Source organism: Corvus cornix, chromosome 4 (genome assembly GCF_000738735.6).
Source record: "Corvus cornix cornix isolate S_Up_H32 chromosome 4, ASM73873v5, whole genome shotgun sequence".
Taxonomy (NCBI): Eukaryota; Metazoa; Chordata; class Aves; order Passeriformes; family Corvidae; genus Corvus; species Corvus cornix.
Genome location: NC_046334.1, coordinates 19,559,308 through 19,574,043, shown reverse-complemented (window position 1 = coordinate 19,574,043; position 14,736 = coordinate 19,559,308). Strand labels below are relative to the sequence as shown.

At 36.3% G+C, this 14,736-nt stretch overlaps 1 protein-coding gene across 3 annotated transcripts in view; it reads right to left on the bottom strand.

The window, feature by feature from the left end:
* The window catches only part of CCSER1 (coiled-coil serine rich protein 1), a 625,930-nt gene that overhangs the window by 118,488 nt on the left and 492,706 nt on the right, over nt 1-14,736 (bottom strand). The window contains exon 10 of one of the 3 annotated variants that reach the window (XM_039551166.1): nt 10,873-10,918. The exons of the other annotated variants lie outside the window; for them this stretch is intronic. Coding sequence (XP_039407100.1) covers nt 10,873-10,918 — 46 coding nt within the window. The remainder of the gene's footprint in view (nt 1-10,872; nt 10,919-14,736) is intronic. 3 annotated transcript variants of the gene reach the window in all.

Sequence of the window (14,736 nt, the reverse complement as noted above, 5' to 3'; positions counted from 1 at the left end):
ATAATCTTTTGTATAGTCCAAATAATTGTCATTCTTTGAAATTTTCCAGCCAAGGAATGTGAACAGACCGACAGAAATCTTTAGGTGAATCCAGTCAGTATATGCTCACTGCTCATTGCCCAAGAAAGGGTTCACACAGTCAATGAAGCTAAACTAACAGCTAGACTGCAAGTAAAACTAATACAATCACAAACCGGTAGGCAAGACCATCATCCATGTGCAGACACCACCATACATGCCACAGTTGAGGGCAACCAAACAAGGCGAAGTGACAGAGATCTCCATGCAAGCTCAGAGCTTATCACCTGGGAACTCTGCCTTCTCAAGACCAGCCCTGGACACCAGCAAAAAATGAAAGAAAAAAACCAAAACTGTTTGGCCTCAACTTGTGTTTTTTTCATGGGAAGACTCCTTAACCCTTTCTAATGAATATTAGAAATAGCTTATATTATACTGATTATAATTCATTCAGGTAGGAGCGAGTAGCTGCACATGGCCAAATTAGCCAAAACCCAAATAAATTTGAACTTCAAAATCTCTCCAAGCCCCAGTGAAAAAAAATCACAACACACTGAACATCTCTGTCAAAGTTTTATCTACAAAAGCATTAGCTCAGAGTGGAAATTCAGACACAAACTGTAAGCATGTGAGGGTTACAAAACCATGCCTACCGACAAGTACAGAGCAAGTTGATCCCACAGTAGTATTGTCTCTTTTCTCAACCTCCACAGATTTTTATTTCTTTTTGAAAAAACCACTATGAATAAATAGAATAATAAGGCTTTTCACACCAGGAACTATTTTTGATGTTATAAGAGATACAATACAGCCAGCAAGAACTGGTTGTGTTCAAAGGACAGCCCAGAAGCAGGCAGGGACACATGGTGACGCTGGAACAGTAGGGATTGTTCTGTACATAAACCCATGACAAGTGCAAGCTGATCCAGCCTTGGTCTTCCTGGGAGAAATACACAAGGACATGAACTCATGCTTCTGGACTGTTTCTGTGTCTAGCTAGTGAATCACACCTTTGTACCACTGCCTCTGCTTGCCTCCAAAACACCTCTGCATGCATGATGGCATTTTGCTTGTTTGGAGTCATGCTTCAGTTAGCTTAAGTGCCTGATCCCGAAATTTCAATGTCTGAGCCTACATATAAAAACTAAATATAAGCAGCCCAGGGGTAATGATGATAATCCGATGAGTAAAATAGTCAATGCTAGCATGAGGCCAACTTCATGCATATACTCACTAGCCTAACCAATAATGGTCTCTGTTACTCTGTTACTCTTATGGTTCTTACCTCTAAAACCATGGCATACTGCATCCTTTTGCTAGAGAAGGACAGGGGACCTTTATAACTTACACAATAAAAGTCATGGAGCATTTCTACTTTCTGGTTTGCTAGCCTAGGTCCAGAGTCATTCCCAGAGAGCTGGCAGGAGACTGTGGTAGAGGTATGACAGACTCCACAAGGGAAACTGAACAATTCTTTCCACTTGGGAATTACCAGTGGGTTTCTTCAGCTATACTGTTAGTACAGAGGATAAGATTTTTCACTGCCAAAACATGTAATTTTAAAGTAAGTAGTAAAACCCCCATGTATCTTTATTATCTATGGTAGAGTTCACTTTTACTATGTTCATTTTTACGTCTCTTTTCTTTGGTCTTTTAAAACCCCAAAGACCTGATATACAGGGAAATGTCAACAATATTACTTATTTTTTAAATAAAATTCTGGAAGAAGCAAAATTCATATAATATGCTATTCTAACAACCAAAGAGGCAATTATTAGCATGTTGAAGAGAAGGAATGTAAAAATTATTATTGCTTTATAGAAAAGCTTAACGAGGTTTTCTATACTGCTTTTATTGTATTTTCTTATAACAAATGCTTGAAATAGTTTCCAGAAAACATTCAGCAGATATTTATTTCCCAACAATAGATGACTCTAACAAGGCATATAAAAGCCTCTCATTCTTTTCCTGTGTGTTTGAACTTCAGCAGCATGACCAAATGACAATAATGAATTGAATTTTCTATGAAAGCAAAGCAGAAGATACTTTGCAGATGTTAGAAATGAATGGATGAAAAGGAGGCAAATCTTCTTAGAAAAATAACTGGACAAGGAATAAATTGAGGTGATATTGAAAGTATTATATATTATGCTACTTAAAACTGTATGATGCCAAATGTTTATTTTTAGCAAACCATACCACATTAATTGTATTTACAGTTTGTATGGATGAACTTGATAAATACCCATAGATAATTCCAGCATTAGCAATGTCTTGCTCCATCACATTAAAAAAAAAGTAATTCTAATTAATGGTCTACGAAGCATATAAAATCCATGGTGTTTATGGGAAAACAACAGAGTGGATCGTTTGTCTAGCTTCTCTCTAGAAAGGTACAGACTGTCTCTTGTCTGTGAGGAAGAGAACAGCAAAAGGGTGCATTCATACATGCTTGTATGACACAGAGAAATGGTGAATATTTTTACTCCAACATTTAACTCTCTTTAACCATCTGAAGCAAAATGTCTGTTGGTTTGCTTTTTCCACTACTAATAAAATGCAAAAGAGATTGCAATAATAACACTTGCAAAATCTCAGAAGGGAAATCTGGGACAAAAAGTCATGCTATGTTGATTAAAGGCAGTGCTTTTTTAATCTATTCAATTGATTTAAATACAATACAGAAAACTGTTAAATGGTTCAATAGCTGTATCAGAAGAATAACAAATGCCATTGTTTATTATTCAGCCTATACACATCTGTAGCAATGCCAAGCAAAACACATTCATGATATCTCTGGTCACATATGCAACAAACAGCAGTGTGGCAGGAAGTGTAGTTCCACAGAATTTCCCCACTGCATTTAATGCAAGCTAATGGCAATGGCTTGGGAACTTTTTAATACTGACTTGCCTGTTAAGCCTTTCAGTAATTTAAATAACCATCTTCAGCAGTCCCAAATTTCATTAATACTCTGAAGACAGAACTACTGACCGAAACAAAGAATACAACAGTTTTTCATTTGACTACATATGAAAGAAAAGCACTATCCATTACAATGATTAATCAAAAAAGCAAATGCAGTCTCCATAATTTTAAGTGCTGAATGTCACCCAAGGTAACTAAAATACAAGTGTCTAGCCTGTAAGTCATCATAAAATGATTTTGTAACTCCTCACATCTTGGAATAACTTTTTTTCATGACTGCACATACTCTAAATCAGAAAAACATGGGTAAATATGTTCCTTAGTTTTAATTCTGCCTGAGACTGCTTTGCTCAAGTCTGCTCCAGCATCAATGAGAAGACTGGTATCTGAAGCCATGAAGTCTCCGACACTCAAAGGTCCTGAGAAAGTCTTTTAGCTGCAGGTTTCACATTTTCTGAGATGAATGTTCACTGTTCACATTCATTCTATCACATCCTTTCTCTATCAGTTTCTTTCACTGGAAGCCTTATTTTGAATTGCTATGTACTCTTCTACCCTATTACTCTCATTAATGACATAAAGCAAGTAATTTTTCTTCATTTTCCTGACTCTTTTCTTATATAAACATCTGATAACTATGTGATCAACAGAATATTTACAAAAAAATGAACAACTAAGCAGGTAGTAGGAAAAATTTATCAATAGGCAATCTGAAAGTACATATCACTATTATTGTAGCACAGTAGATGGTCACTGGGGAAAGGGAAGGATTTTTCTGTGTGTGTGGAAAAGTCCAGGAACAGCAGTGCTATTACAGTGGGCAAAGGGGAAGCACTGAATGATGGAAATTACTCCACCGACAAAGCATAAGTTATCATATGGCTACACTGACAAGTCATTGCAGTTCAAATATAGATCTAAAAAAAAAAAGAAAAAAAAAATCACTGTCAGATTTTAGATAATTGACTAATCAGAAATAGGATTACTTTGAGATGTAATTTATTCAGAATAAATGAAACTCTGAGTTTACTCCTGAAGGAGATCTATCGACGATTCAATTTCATTACTCAAAATTCAGTTAAGCGAATAAGGGACTCTTCAGTTTGATGCCTGACTTAAAGTGATCAGATCAATCAGAAATATTTTGTTAGGCCTAAAATTAAATATTACTTTAATTGAAGAATTATTTACTGTGTTAACCTTATTTTTAGAATTAAAAAATGCACCACCACTTGGAAAAGTCAATCTCATTTGGAAAACTTGAAAGCAATCATTAGCCACTTAAAAAGATAAATTACCAGGTTTAGTAGCTAAAGTTTCTTAGATTAACTGCACATGAATTGGAAAACAGAATATAAACTTGAAAGAAAGATGCAGCTTCAGAGACTGCGCATTTTTTCCCTTCTTTCCATCCACAGAAGCGCTTCCCAAATTAGAGAGTCAGAGAAGCCTTGGCTGGAAGGGGTTTCTGGACATTATCCTTCACTGCCTTCTGTTGGTGACAGACACAAATTCCAGCACTAGAGATAAGGAATTGTCAATTCCCTGTTCATGGACAAGTTTAATGAATTTCTGTAGAAAATATAAAGCTCAGTCTTCAGGAAAGGAGTTATTTTAATTACATATTTTTCTCTGAGATCCTAGAGGGGAAGAGATCCTACAGACTTTCTTCCATTTTGTATTGACCACAAACAGGGCAACCACAGAAATTACTAATAAAAATGAAAAAAAAACCCCTTAGCATGTAAACGTCATCTGTTAGAAACTGCCATTTCTGCTAATTTTCATGGGAAGAGAGAGTTTACAAACCCCCAAAATATTAAAGGGTTTCATACAGAAATTACTTCAAAATACATTTTTACTAATGAACGATATTTTATAGAGGTTTTGAAGGGAAAATTTTCAGAAACATTCAATTACAGGAACTTGAGGCAGCTCAAGAAGCCCAGAGAATGCTTTCTTTTTAGAATCTCCTAGTGGTTTAAAATTTATTCAGCAAGAGCCTACCTAATTTCAATAGATTACCTCAGTTTCCATCTTTTAACTTTCAAAATAAGTGCAAAACAATGCATCTCATTTTTACACACTATAAATGGCAGCAAAAGCAAAGACAAAAACCAGAAAACAATTCTTCAAGCTCATGGCTTCCATACTCTACTTTTCCTTGATTGAGGTGTAATCAAGTCCATGAATTCAAAGCATGACAAGAAGAAGTGATTATGCCTGAATTTAGTGAGTCTCGCCCTGATAGACTATTTATTTGGAAGATGAAATACTAATTTTTTTAAGGGCTATTCTATTTAAAGAGGACACAGTATCTGATTTTTAATCAAATTATGACTATGGTATTTTTTGCATGTTCAGTGATAAGACAGCCAAGAATGCCACAGAAAGACAACAACAACGTATTTGTTTTCTTTTTCCATAGTCAGATGAAGTATGCAAACCAAACTGGCTTTTAACGCACCACTGTACATTGTAGTCCAATAAATTCTACTCTCCCTCATCAAGCATGAACCGATGAATAACAAAATTATCCTTCTTTCCAATCATGGAATGAAGAAACAAAGGCAAATAAAAACCACATGTTAAGCTATCACATAAAAACTTCCTATTTCTATTTTACATCTTCTATGTAAGTTCTATGATTTTTATGAGTGGGTTCCAAATTTGCTAAATGAAATCTCCAGTCGTCAATGTTTTAAAATAATCACTTTTTAAAAATTTTCATTGTGCTAATGTTTGTTTCCATGGAAACAGGAATGAAAGCAGAAGCTGCTGTTAAAAGAATTAGAATTCTCTCCCACAAATTAAAGACTTAAAAATAATAATATATTAATAAAACAATTCTCAGAATATATATTTTCTCATTTTGCCAAAGCAGAGTATGATCTTACATTCAGTGGAGTTAATAGGGCTATAACTTTTGATTACATTACAGTAAGCCTAAATCACCAAGAACATATTACTGAGTTAAAAAACCTGATGAAAAGCTTATTCAGTTAAATAGATAATTTTCTGATGAATTTTTAAATCGAATTTAGCAGTTGACTGTCAGATCAGGCGTTTTTTTCAAACAGTGCAATAAAGAATTATGAGCCAAAACCAAACCAATAGATACTAAGGATTATTACTATTTACATAATTTATTTCTAATACTGTTGTTTAATTTTCTTGAAAGTGAATTACTTCCATTAAAACCTGACTGGAAGTTTTTTTACAATTAGTCAGATACAGTTCTATGCTCTAGCCAAACAGCAATGGAATCTGTGGACATCCTAGCTGCATATATCTGAACTTAATGTTCTACAGCATTTTCTTAGTCAGATGTTCAGTCTGGAGAACTCACATCTGGCCCATGGTTGGAAGGAGAGCTTTGCACCCTTCTGTGAGGGTAAAACCTCCTCATAAATCTCAAAATACACTGACCTATTTTCCTATGCTTACAATTTTTAACCTACATAGAAGAGAATTCTGATAGATAAACCTTTATTACCACGCTATGACTTTACAAACATGCAGGTATTTTTAATATGCTTTTATAAAGCATCCTTTTATCCAAACTACTACTTACATCACAGCTCCATATATTTTGATCAAGTCTACAAGAAAATGACTGCCAGTAGTTTTTCCTAAGAGACTCTATTTTCACTAGTATGCTAGCCTATTCACTATGAATTTCGCTAAAATTCTGACATAAATCATCTTAAATCTTTTCATTCACAACTTATACATTTACCACAACCACCTTGGGTTTTACTCTTTATCAGAAAACCACCCCATTGAAAAATCTTTCTTCCTCTGCAATGCACCATGAATCAAAAAAATAGTTAACTTCTCAGCATTTTATCTTATTTTGTCTTGTCTTTTGTTTTGTCTTTTTGTTTGACCAAGGAAGCTTTCTAGCGCTTTGCAAAAACTTACAGTCGACACATACAATTGTCTACACTAGGAACTTAACTCTCATCATTTCAGTTCTACATATTTTCTGCTGTAATTAAAATCACCACAATTTAAAAATCTGACATGTTTATATTTCTCCCAAGTAATTAAACTTTGTGAGATTGCAACATTAAAGTGCCATTTATGAACCAACTAAGAATCCCTTAATTTCGATATTAGGTTGGTTTATTTTTAATTTTTCATTGTATGAAATTCCAAGCCTAGAAGGTTAGTTTAGCTGCATTCTATTCTGGCGCTTTCCTTATCACTAGATGGTACAAAATTCTTTGGATATTATACAGCTATTTCAAGCATCTGATCCATTTTTTTTTCTGTCTGTACAGTTGATTGTCAGGTACCACATAACTGTATTGATTTTTGTTGCCTTCCCACTCTGTTTCAGGAACATCTATTAGAGCAAGGCTCTTTCTGTGATATTTTTTCCCATTGATTTCTTCTTCTAAAGAGTGCTAATCAAAACCAGTGAGCATTTTTCATTTCCCAAATTACATGTAAATTATAATATATTCTTTAAAAACCTACTACCACTATCACATTCAATTAGTAATTACTTTCAGTTTGAGGACATTTCAGGTCAAATAAGGAAAAATATTTGGAATAAAGTCCTTACAAAAAAGGACCACAGATAGGAAAATGTTAAAGCTTCGTCATCCGGTGCAAGATCCACTATGCTTTAACACAGGATATAAACCTACAACCCTGACTCTAACATGTACCTTTGCAGGACAAGGGTGCAGATGGAAGGAAATCTTGCAATGAACATGTGTGTTTTGAGAACTGTGGCGTTTACCCTACTTCATGTATTTCACTTTGTGCTTCCACTCCATGTGATGAACAAGCAACAGGAGAAAACATGAGTGCTCTCTTCTCCCTAAGGCAATTATAGTGCAATTCTGCCAAAAAATCTGCAGCTGCATTTTGTTTTGATACAACATTTTGTTTAGTCATAACTGTATTTTGTAAATCTGTGTTTTGCCTTTAGGTCAGCAGTACTCCAATGACCAAAGCTCTGTCATACAGCTATCGTTAGACTTCTAATGACATCTATATTGACCTTGGACTCCCCATTCAGTTTATCCTCTGTCCTTGGATCTTATTTTGTCGCTAATTACAGATGCTCTCATATTTTTTGTTAGTTTGAATTGTCCATTTCTTTTTTTCCCACTCCTGGTGGTGCCTTTATTGTAAAACAGAAACAAAGTTGCAATTTATTCAAATTCACAAGGCACGTTTTTATCTTGTGGAAAGGACTCTTAACTTCCATATTGTAATATATTAGCTATCATTACACCCAGTGTCTCAGAGTTTATAGCCAGAGTGTTAAAATGTCCCATGAATAGAAGATATTTATTTTAAAATGGTTCATAAACAGCATCTTAGTCTCAACCACTCACTGCTTTGCCACATTTCACCAGCAGCTCCTCTGGAGCCTGAGCCCCTAGAGGAAATGTCATAACACAGCACTGGCACAGACACCACTCAATGTCTTTGACAGCTTTGGATGCCCAGAGGTGACTTCCCAGTGACTTCCAACACCACCGAGCTCCCCCTGCTCACTCTGGAGGTGAAGCAGCCACAAGTGCCCTGTAGTCTAAAACATCTCGCGTGAACTGAGATCAGATTATTCTTGCCTCTTCCATTGCAGTAGAGTTACTGTAGGATCACCGGTCACACCACCTGGAAGAAAAGATTCCTGCTACCTTTCAGTTTCTGTGTAATAGGACATGACACTCATTCAGTAGCACTGCTGCTCTGGATTACCACACATCCTCGTTTCCCATTTTGGTACATGAACAATAACATCCAGTGCTTTGCAAGGACCAGAGCAGTTATCCCCAATGACTAGAAGACAAGCTCAGGATGTTCAAGCTCTAATTTTAGCTTCCTGTTAGAACTTTACCCCAACACATTCGTTGTTCCACATAATCTTTGCCTACCAGAACACATAACCAAAGGAAACAGCTGGCTGAAATAATTCACCTGGATATTATGAGTTCCCTTATTCACGTAGGGTTCTTTGTTTCCTTTTGCTTCACAGTTAAGCCATTGACACATTCTATATACGCTGCTTTAAACTTACTTCTCACAACTCACCCTTTCAGCAATGTTTACTTTTATTTCATCAAGAGAGAGTGGAAATTCTGACCACTTCTTCCAGCCTACACATCCACATATTTAACCCAACCATTTATCCACTACTCTGTGTATTTCAGAGCTCTGCATCTTCATTTTGTTACACAAATTTTAACCCATCTTTGCCAGATAAAACATTTTCTGCGCTTCCCACACCTTCCCTTATGTTCAAATCCCAGACACTTCATTCAGCGACACTTCATCATTCACCTCAAACAGGAGCTCCATACAAGGAAGGAAGTTGTCAACAGTGAACATGCTGGTTATTTATAACTAAGCATGTTAAAGCATGTTACTGTTTCAGTGTGTTTCCAAAGTCTTCACTGAGGTTATTAATCATATAAATCAGTAGCAGGACTAATTTAAATGTGAGTAAGCCAGCCAGAAATTTAAATTTTCATTTCAGCAGACTGCTAAGTGACATACATAATGGATGAAAAATAACTTCAGCATTGTTTTTCTGAAGGACACAATGAGAATATTAATTCTTTCCACCATACCTTAAATAACTGTAATAGGAGCACAATTATATTTCATGAAGGTTGTTACATCTTGGCACTTTTTTCCTCCCTTAGATATACCCAGGAATACCCAGATAGGAACATCTTAGATAATTGCACAAAAGAAAGGACAGTCATATACAGACCATATTTTTTGTTACTTTTGCAAGACCCACACTCATAGACAAACGCCATATGTTTTCCTAGGAATACACAAGAGCAGCACCAGTGAATTTACGCAAGCAACATGTTTCAAGACTGCCAACAATGAAGCATCAGTCAAACTGCACTGTATTTATGAATAAGCCTGTAATGTTATATTATAATGAATCTGTTTGACATTCAGCGGTGTGATGCAGTGCACAGCAATCATAATAATGCAGTGCATGGCTGTAGCTCATTATATGCATATGGAAGACACCAATGTCTTTAGGATGGACATTAACTCAAGGTAGGAGGAGAAAGACAGAAATAACTCAAGGAATGTAAGAAAGTCCTCATCTCAAAGTCTGATGGTATTCTGAGGATCTATATATTCAATATACACACTCACACACAAACACTGTTAATGCAGCAGAGAGAACGAACATCTGGAATTAGAATGCAAGCCTTTCTCTTTTTTTTTTTTCTTTTAGAAAATATATAGCACATTTTGTTCGTGATTTCTTGGGGTTTTGGTGGATGACAAGGGGAATTTATTTAAATTTAAAAGAAAAATTATTCATTGTCAATAATTCCAATGGATTTAAGAAAAAAAAAAAAGAATGAGATCCCTTTCTAGAAGTTCCCTTTTCTCCCCAACTCAGCGGATGGACTTGTTCTTCAAATTAATTAGAAGGAAAGTCCTATAAGGAATACAACTGGTCTCAGTAATGCTTGCCTTACACCACATTGTTTGATTTTCCATTTCTTTGTTTCTTGAGGTCCAGATTTATTTTTTTTTGTCTGTGAAATGGAGACATTAATTTGAACAATAGGAAAAAGAGATTCTTCAGTTTTAACAATGCTACTCTCTACTATGTTGCACACGTGAACTGATAACATCATTCTTATTCCCCTCCAGACTTTGAGTCATTATGGTATTTTCTTCCCTTCTTGCAAGTCTATAGTGCACAGCACAGCCCCATTTCATGATGTGTTAAACAAAACCCAACAAAGAAATAAAAAAGGGGTCAATAGAAGCTGTTAGCTACACACACATTACAGGCAATATACAACACCAGCGGTTGAATATTGACCTCAGGGCATTAACTCTAGTTTGGCATGCCATGCTACAGCACATGAACACATAGTCATCTTTACAACACAGAGCGGAATTTAAGAGACTCACATAATTGCCTGCGAGAAGGTACAGGAGCACTTCCAAATGCTGTGCCCTGTAAATAAAACACATTTTTTTTTGGAGCAAAGGATGTCAGATTAACAGCAGCAGCAAATGAAAAAAATGACAGGACATGAAGAAAATGAAGGCAGTGAATTGAAATAGAGACTGTTTAGATAGAGGAGTTTATTATTACTGAAGAACTGCAGTTCCTATTTTCAGATAAACATAAATTATAGTGGAGAAGGTTCTATGAGTAATCCACCCGTCAGTGAACACAGTGAACCAAAAGGAGAGAAAAGAGAGAGAAAGAAAGAAGACAGGAAAAAAGTATCAGCATAAGACAGGCATGCTCACACTTGTCAAAAATTAAATTTGATGGAAAGGACAATGTATGGAGTATACATATTAATATGAATTCCTTCACAATAATAAGAAGGCTCAATGACACCAATGTCTTAGCTGATACTGTCACTGTTTGAAGGTACATTTCAAACAGGTAGGAAGGAGAGCAAGCGCAGTACTGTTTGGTTCCTGCCACTTCCTCTTCATCTCGTCGCCATAATTTTTAACATGTCCTCACTGGGTCAGTTTTATGCCAGCTGACAGGAAGCAGCTCTATTAAATCCCCAATCCATACACACAGTACGCTCTTCCAATAGAGAGAGTGCTTCATCTTTTGTGCATTATGCCAGCAATTACCACACATCTCTGAAATACTAACTGTGCATGTAAACAAAACATGAATCAAATACCAAGCAAGTGATACCAGTAAGGAACTGTAGACAAATCTCTTCCCAGTGTGATCCCCAATTCCCACAATCTTCCTCAGCATACCTGCTCACTCCCCACCAAACCAACAAACCAATCCCAGAGAAACAAACTAATAACATCAAGAAAGAAGATGACTAGGTAAACTCTCATGTATAAAATTTGAAAAGCACTGTTAAAACAAACTATATTGTCTCATTCTGAATCCAGATCATGAATCAGAACTTCTCTTTGAGTTTGTGTCCAAGACTGCATCCTCTTTCCCAATATAAAAGGGCATACAGATCATTTGGACTGGGTAGTCAAGGATGACTAATTACAGTAATACTTAGATTGGAAGTATTATCTTAAAAAAGAAAGATCAAACACCTGAAACTTATGAGACTTGAGTGGATGCTGGCTTCCATTTTGACTTTCATCATCTTTTTGAAGTCAAGGCTGGGAACTGATTTACCAGACACTTAGAAAGGGCTAGGCATTGGTGCTTAGAGATAATTTTCTCTTTGAGGTCTTGTGAAATTCCATTTTCCTTTGTCTAAGATGAGTGAAGCATATATATGAATATCTAGAAAGCCCTGTAGAAGACCCACCTTTACATCACTGATTCCCATACCACATTTTTAAGGAAAATCAGAATAATTAGGATTATTCTTCACTTAGATATCATGGCTGTGCCACTGAGACCATGGCTTGCTACTCTGTGGCCGCATGCAGTGCAGGGTAGCTCTGCAGAAACCCTTTGTCTCACTACACCCCAAGCTTGTCATGCCAAGATTCCTTCCTGAAACTGCAGTAAGAGGTCACAGTCATGGCAACAAGGAGCCAAGGGAGCAAGCTGCAGTTAACTTGTGCTGGGCCAGCAAAAGTAGCTGCATCTCTTGTTTTCTTGGCTGCATCTCTGGTTTTCAGGCTGCTAGGAAAAGGCAGTAAGCTCTCCTATTTATCAGGAAAACATGCAAACAGGCAGTGTGCTCAAAGCTCTTTCCTTCAGGGCAGGCAGTGCCCTGAAAGTGCACTATCCTCCAGCCCCACAGTTTTTTAGGGAGTTATTTCAGCATTGTCAAAGCCCATCTTTATTTCCAGCTAATTTCTCAGAGTAGCCAAAGGACAAATTGTTTGGGTACCAAATCCAGTAGTATATTTAGCACTTAAGATGAGTTCTTCAGTGGCTGCTAAGGCTTTACCTATTATTTTCAGTACTTTCTTAAATATTTTGAAAATAAAATACAGTTATTTGAGATGCTAAAAATGTTTATCTAAACCAAAGCTAGAAATACTGAAGAAAACACATTGTATAAGGGCAGTACCACTGTCTCCCCATTCTCCCAATTCTAAGTTATTCGGGGATGCTTAAAGGCAGCTAGCTAGAAAAGCTGAGGTACACAGTGGTACCTCATATTAAGGTACTTCCTAAAAGTAATTTTTCAGAACATCATTTAAGGACATTGAAATGATTTGTGAAATCATATACACAAAACAAAAAGCACAAAGTAAATTGGTCTGACAATGGTTAAAAGACCGCTTGCTTATTTAGCCAAAAGGGGTTTTTTTTCTGTAATTTGAATGTGCAGCATCTACATTGTACCCTCCATGAATCAAAAAGAAAAACTTTACACAGCCTCAACTTACATGAATCCATCAACCAAAGAATTGGGAACTTAATTATTCATTGCTGGTTACTATCATCACTCCTGACACAAATTATATATATACTAATTACATAATGCTCCTTTGAAAAACAAGAAGTCAATGGATTTGACTGCATTATTTTACTCACATTTCTGATTTCCAGAGTAATTGGCCTTCTCAGGGGAAAGGATATACACCTTTATTTTTTTCTGAGCATACTCCAGAAATACATGTTTTCCTTCAGTATCATCTGGCCCAATAATAAAGAGTGTTTTTTAAAAACTAATTTAGGTTTCAGACATTCTCCATAGAAAATTCAGGCCCTGCTAGAACTCATGGCAGTTCAACAGTTTCAATCACTTATAACTCTTTTTCTGTCCTCTCTGAGTGGTGTAACACTTAATCCTAAAAGTGTCTAGGCTTCCATGACAGTTTCAGGGGTAAATACTACACTAAGTTTTCTGAGTCCTGTGATTCATAGAAATGTAGAGCCTTAAACAAAGATAACATTACCAATATTGTAGAGGCATTGTAGATGACTAGTTACCTTGTAGTTACTAAGTAAATGGCTTACAAAAGTTAGCACACTCATCTGAAGTTCTAACTGGTGAACCCTTCCCCACCTTTTTGCTCTGCAATTTTAACTAAGAGATCAAATACACAACAGCATCTCTCAAATGACACTGACTTTCAAGCACTTTAAAGGCATTTTTGAATATACATGTGAGGAGAGAACAGGTATTAGTACCTGACAAGCTGGAGCTCAGGAATCCATCAAGATCTGGAAGCTTCTAAAAGTGTCAGGATGCCTCATTTATAACACCTGGCCTATGCCGAAGGCCAATGAGGGCTGTTTTTAGGACTGCTTTGCACATGAACTCAGTATGACAAGAAAATACACCAGCTCAGTTCTTGATTCTGGCCTACATCCTATAGCCTTTGTCACAAATATATTGAGATTTCAATCTGAAGTGCTTGCTGGCCTGGGAGGGCCAGGGTGGCTTAAGGTTTAAGTACTATATGCAATCAGATTAATTTATTTAATATTTTTCATAGCATCACATGCTGAACTAAGCATGAACCAGCTAATTAACTCATGCTTAGGATAGATTTCCACGTTCCCAGTGAAAGAAGGGCACAGACTAATTTTTCTATATATTCCTGTGCCATGTAATTCAGTGCTACAGTCTCTGTTCCTCACAAGGGACAAGTAAGGGAGGCTTTTATCTTTTCTGCCTTCATATAACATATCTGCAGCATCCCCTCATTGTTAATGCAGGAATGTTTGATTACCCAAGACAGCCCTAAAATGAATGTGGATTTTATGCACCAGACAAGCAGATACACAGTTGTTCCATTTACATTCCTTCAATCAGTCATTTCTAATTTCTTTTCACTTAGCTTTCAGAAATGCAATCAGAACATTACAAAACTCAGTTCTTTTTGAAAACACTATCAATTTTTAAACTTGTC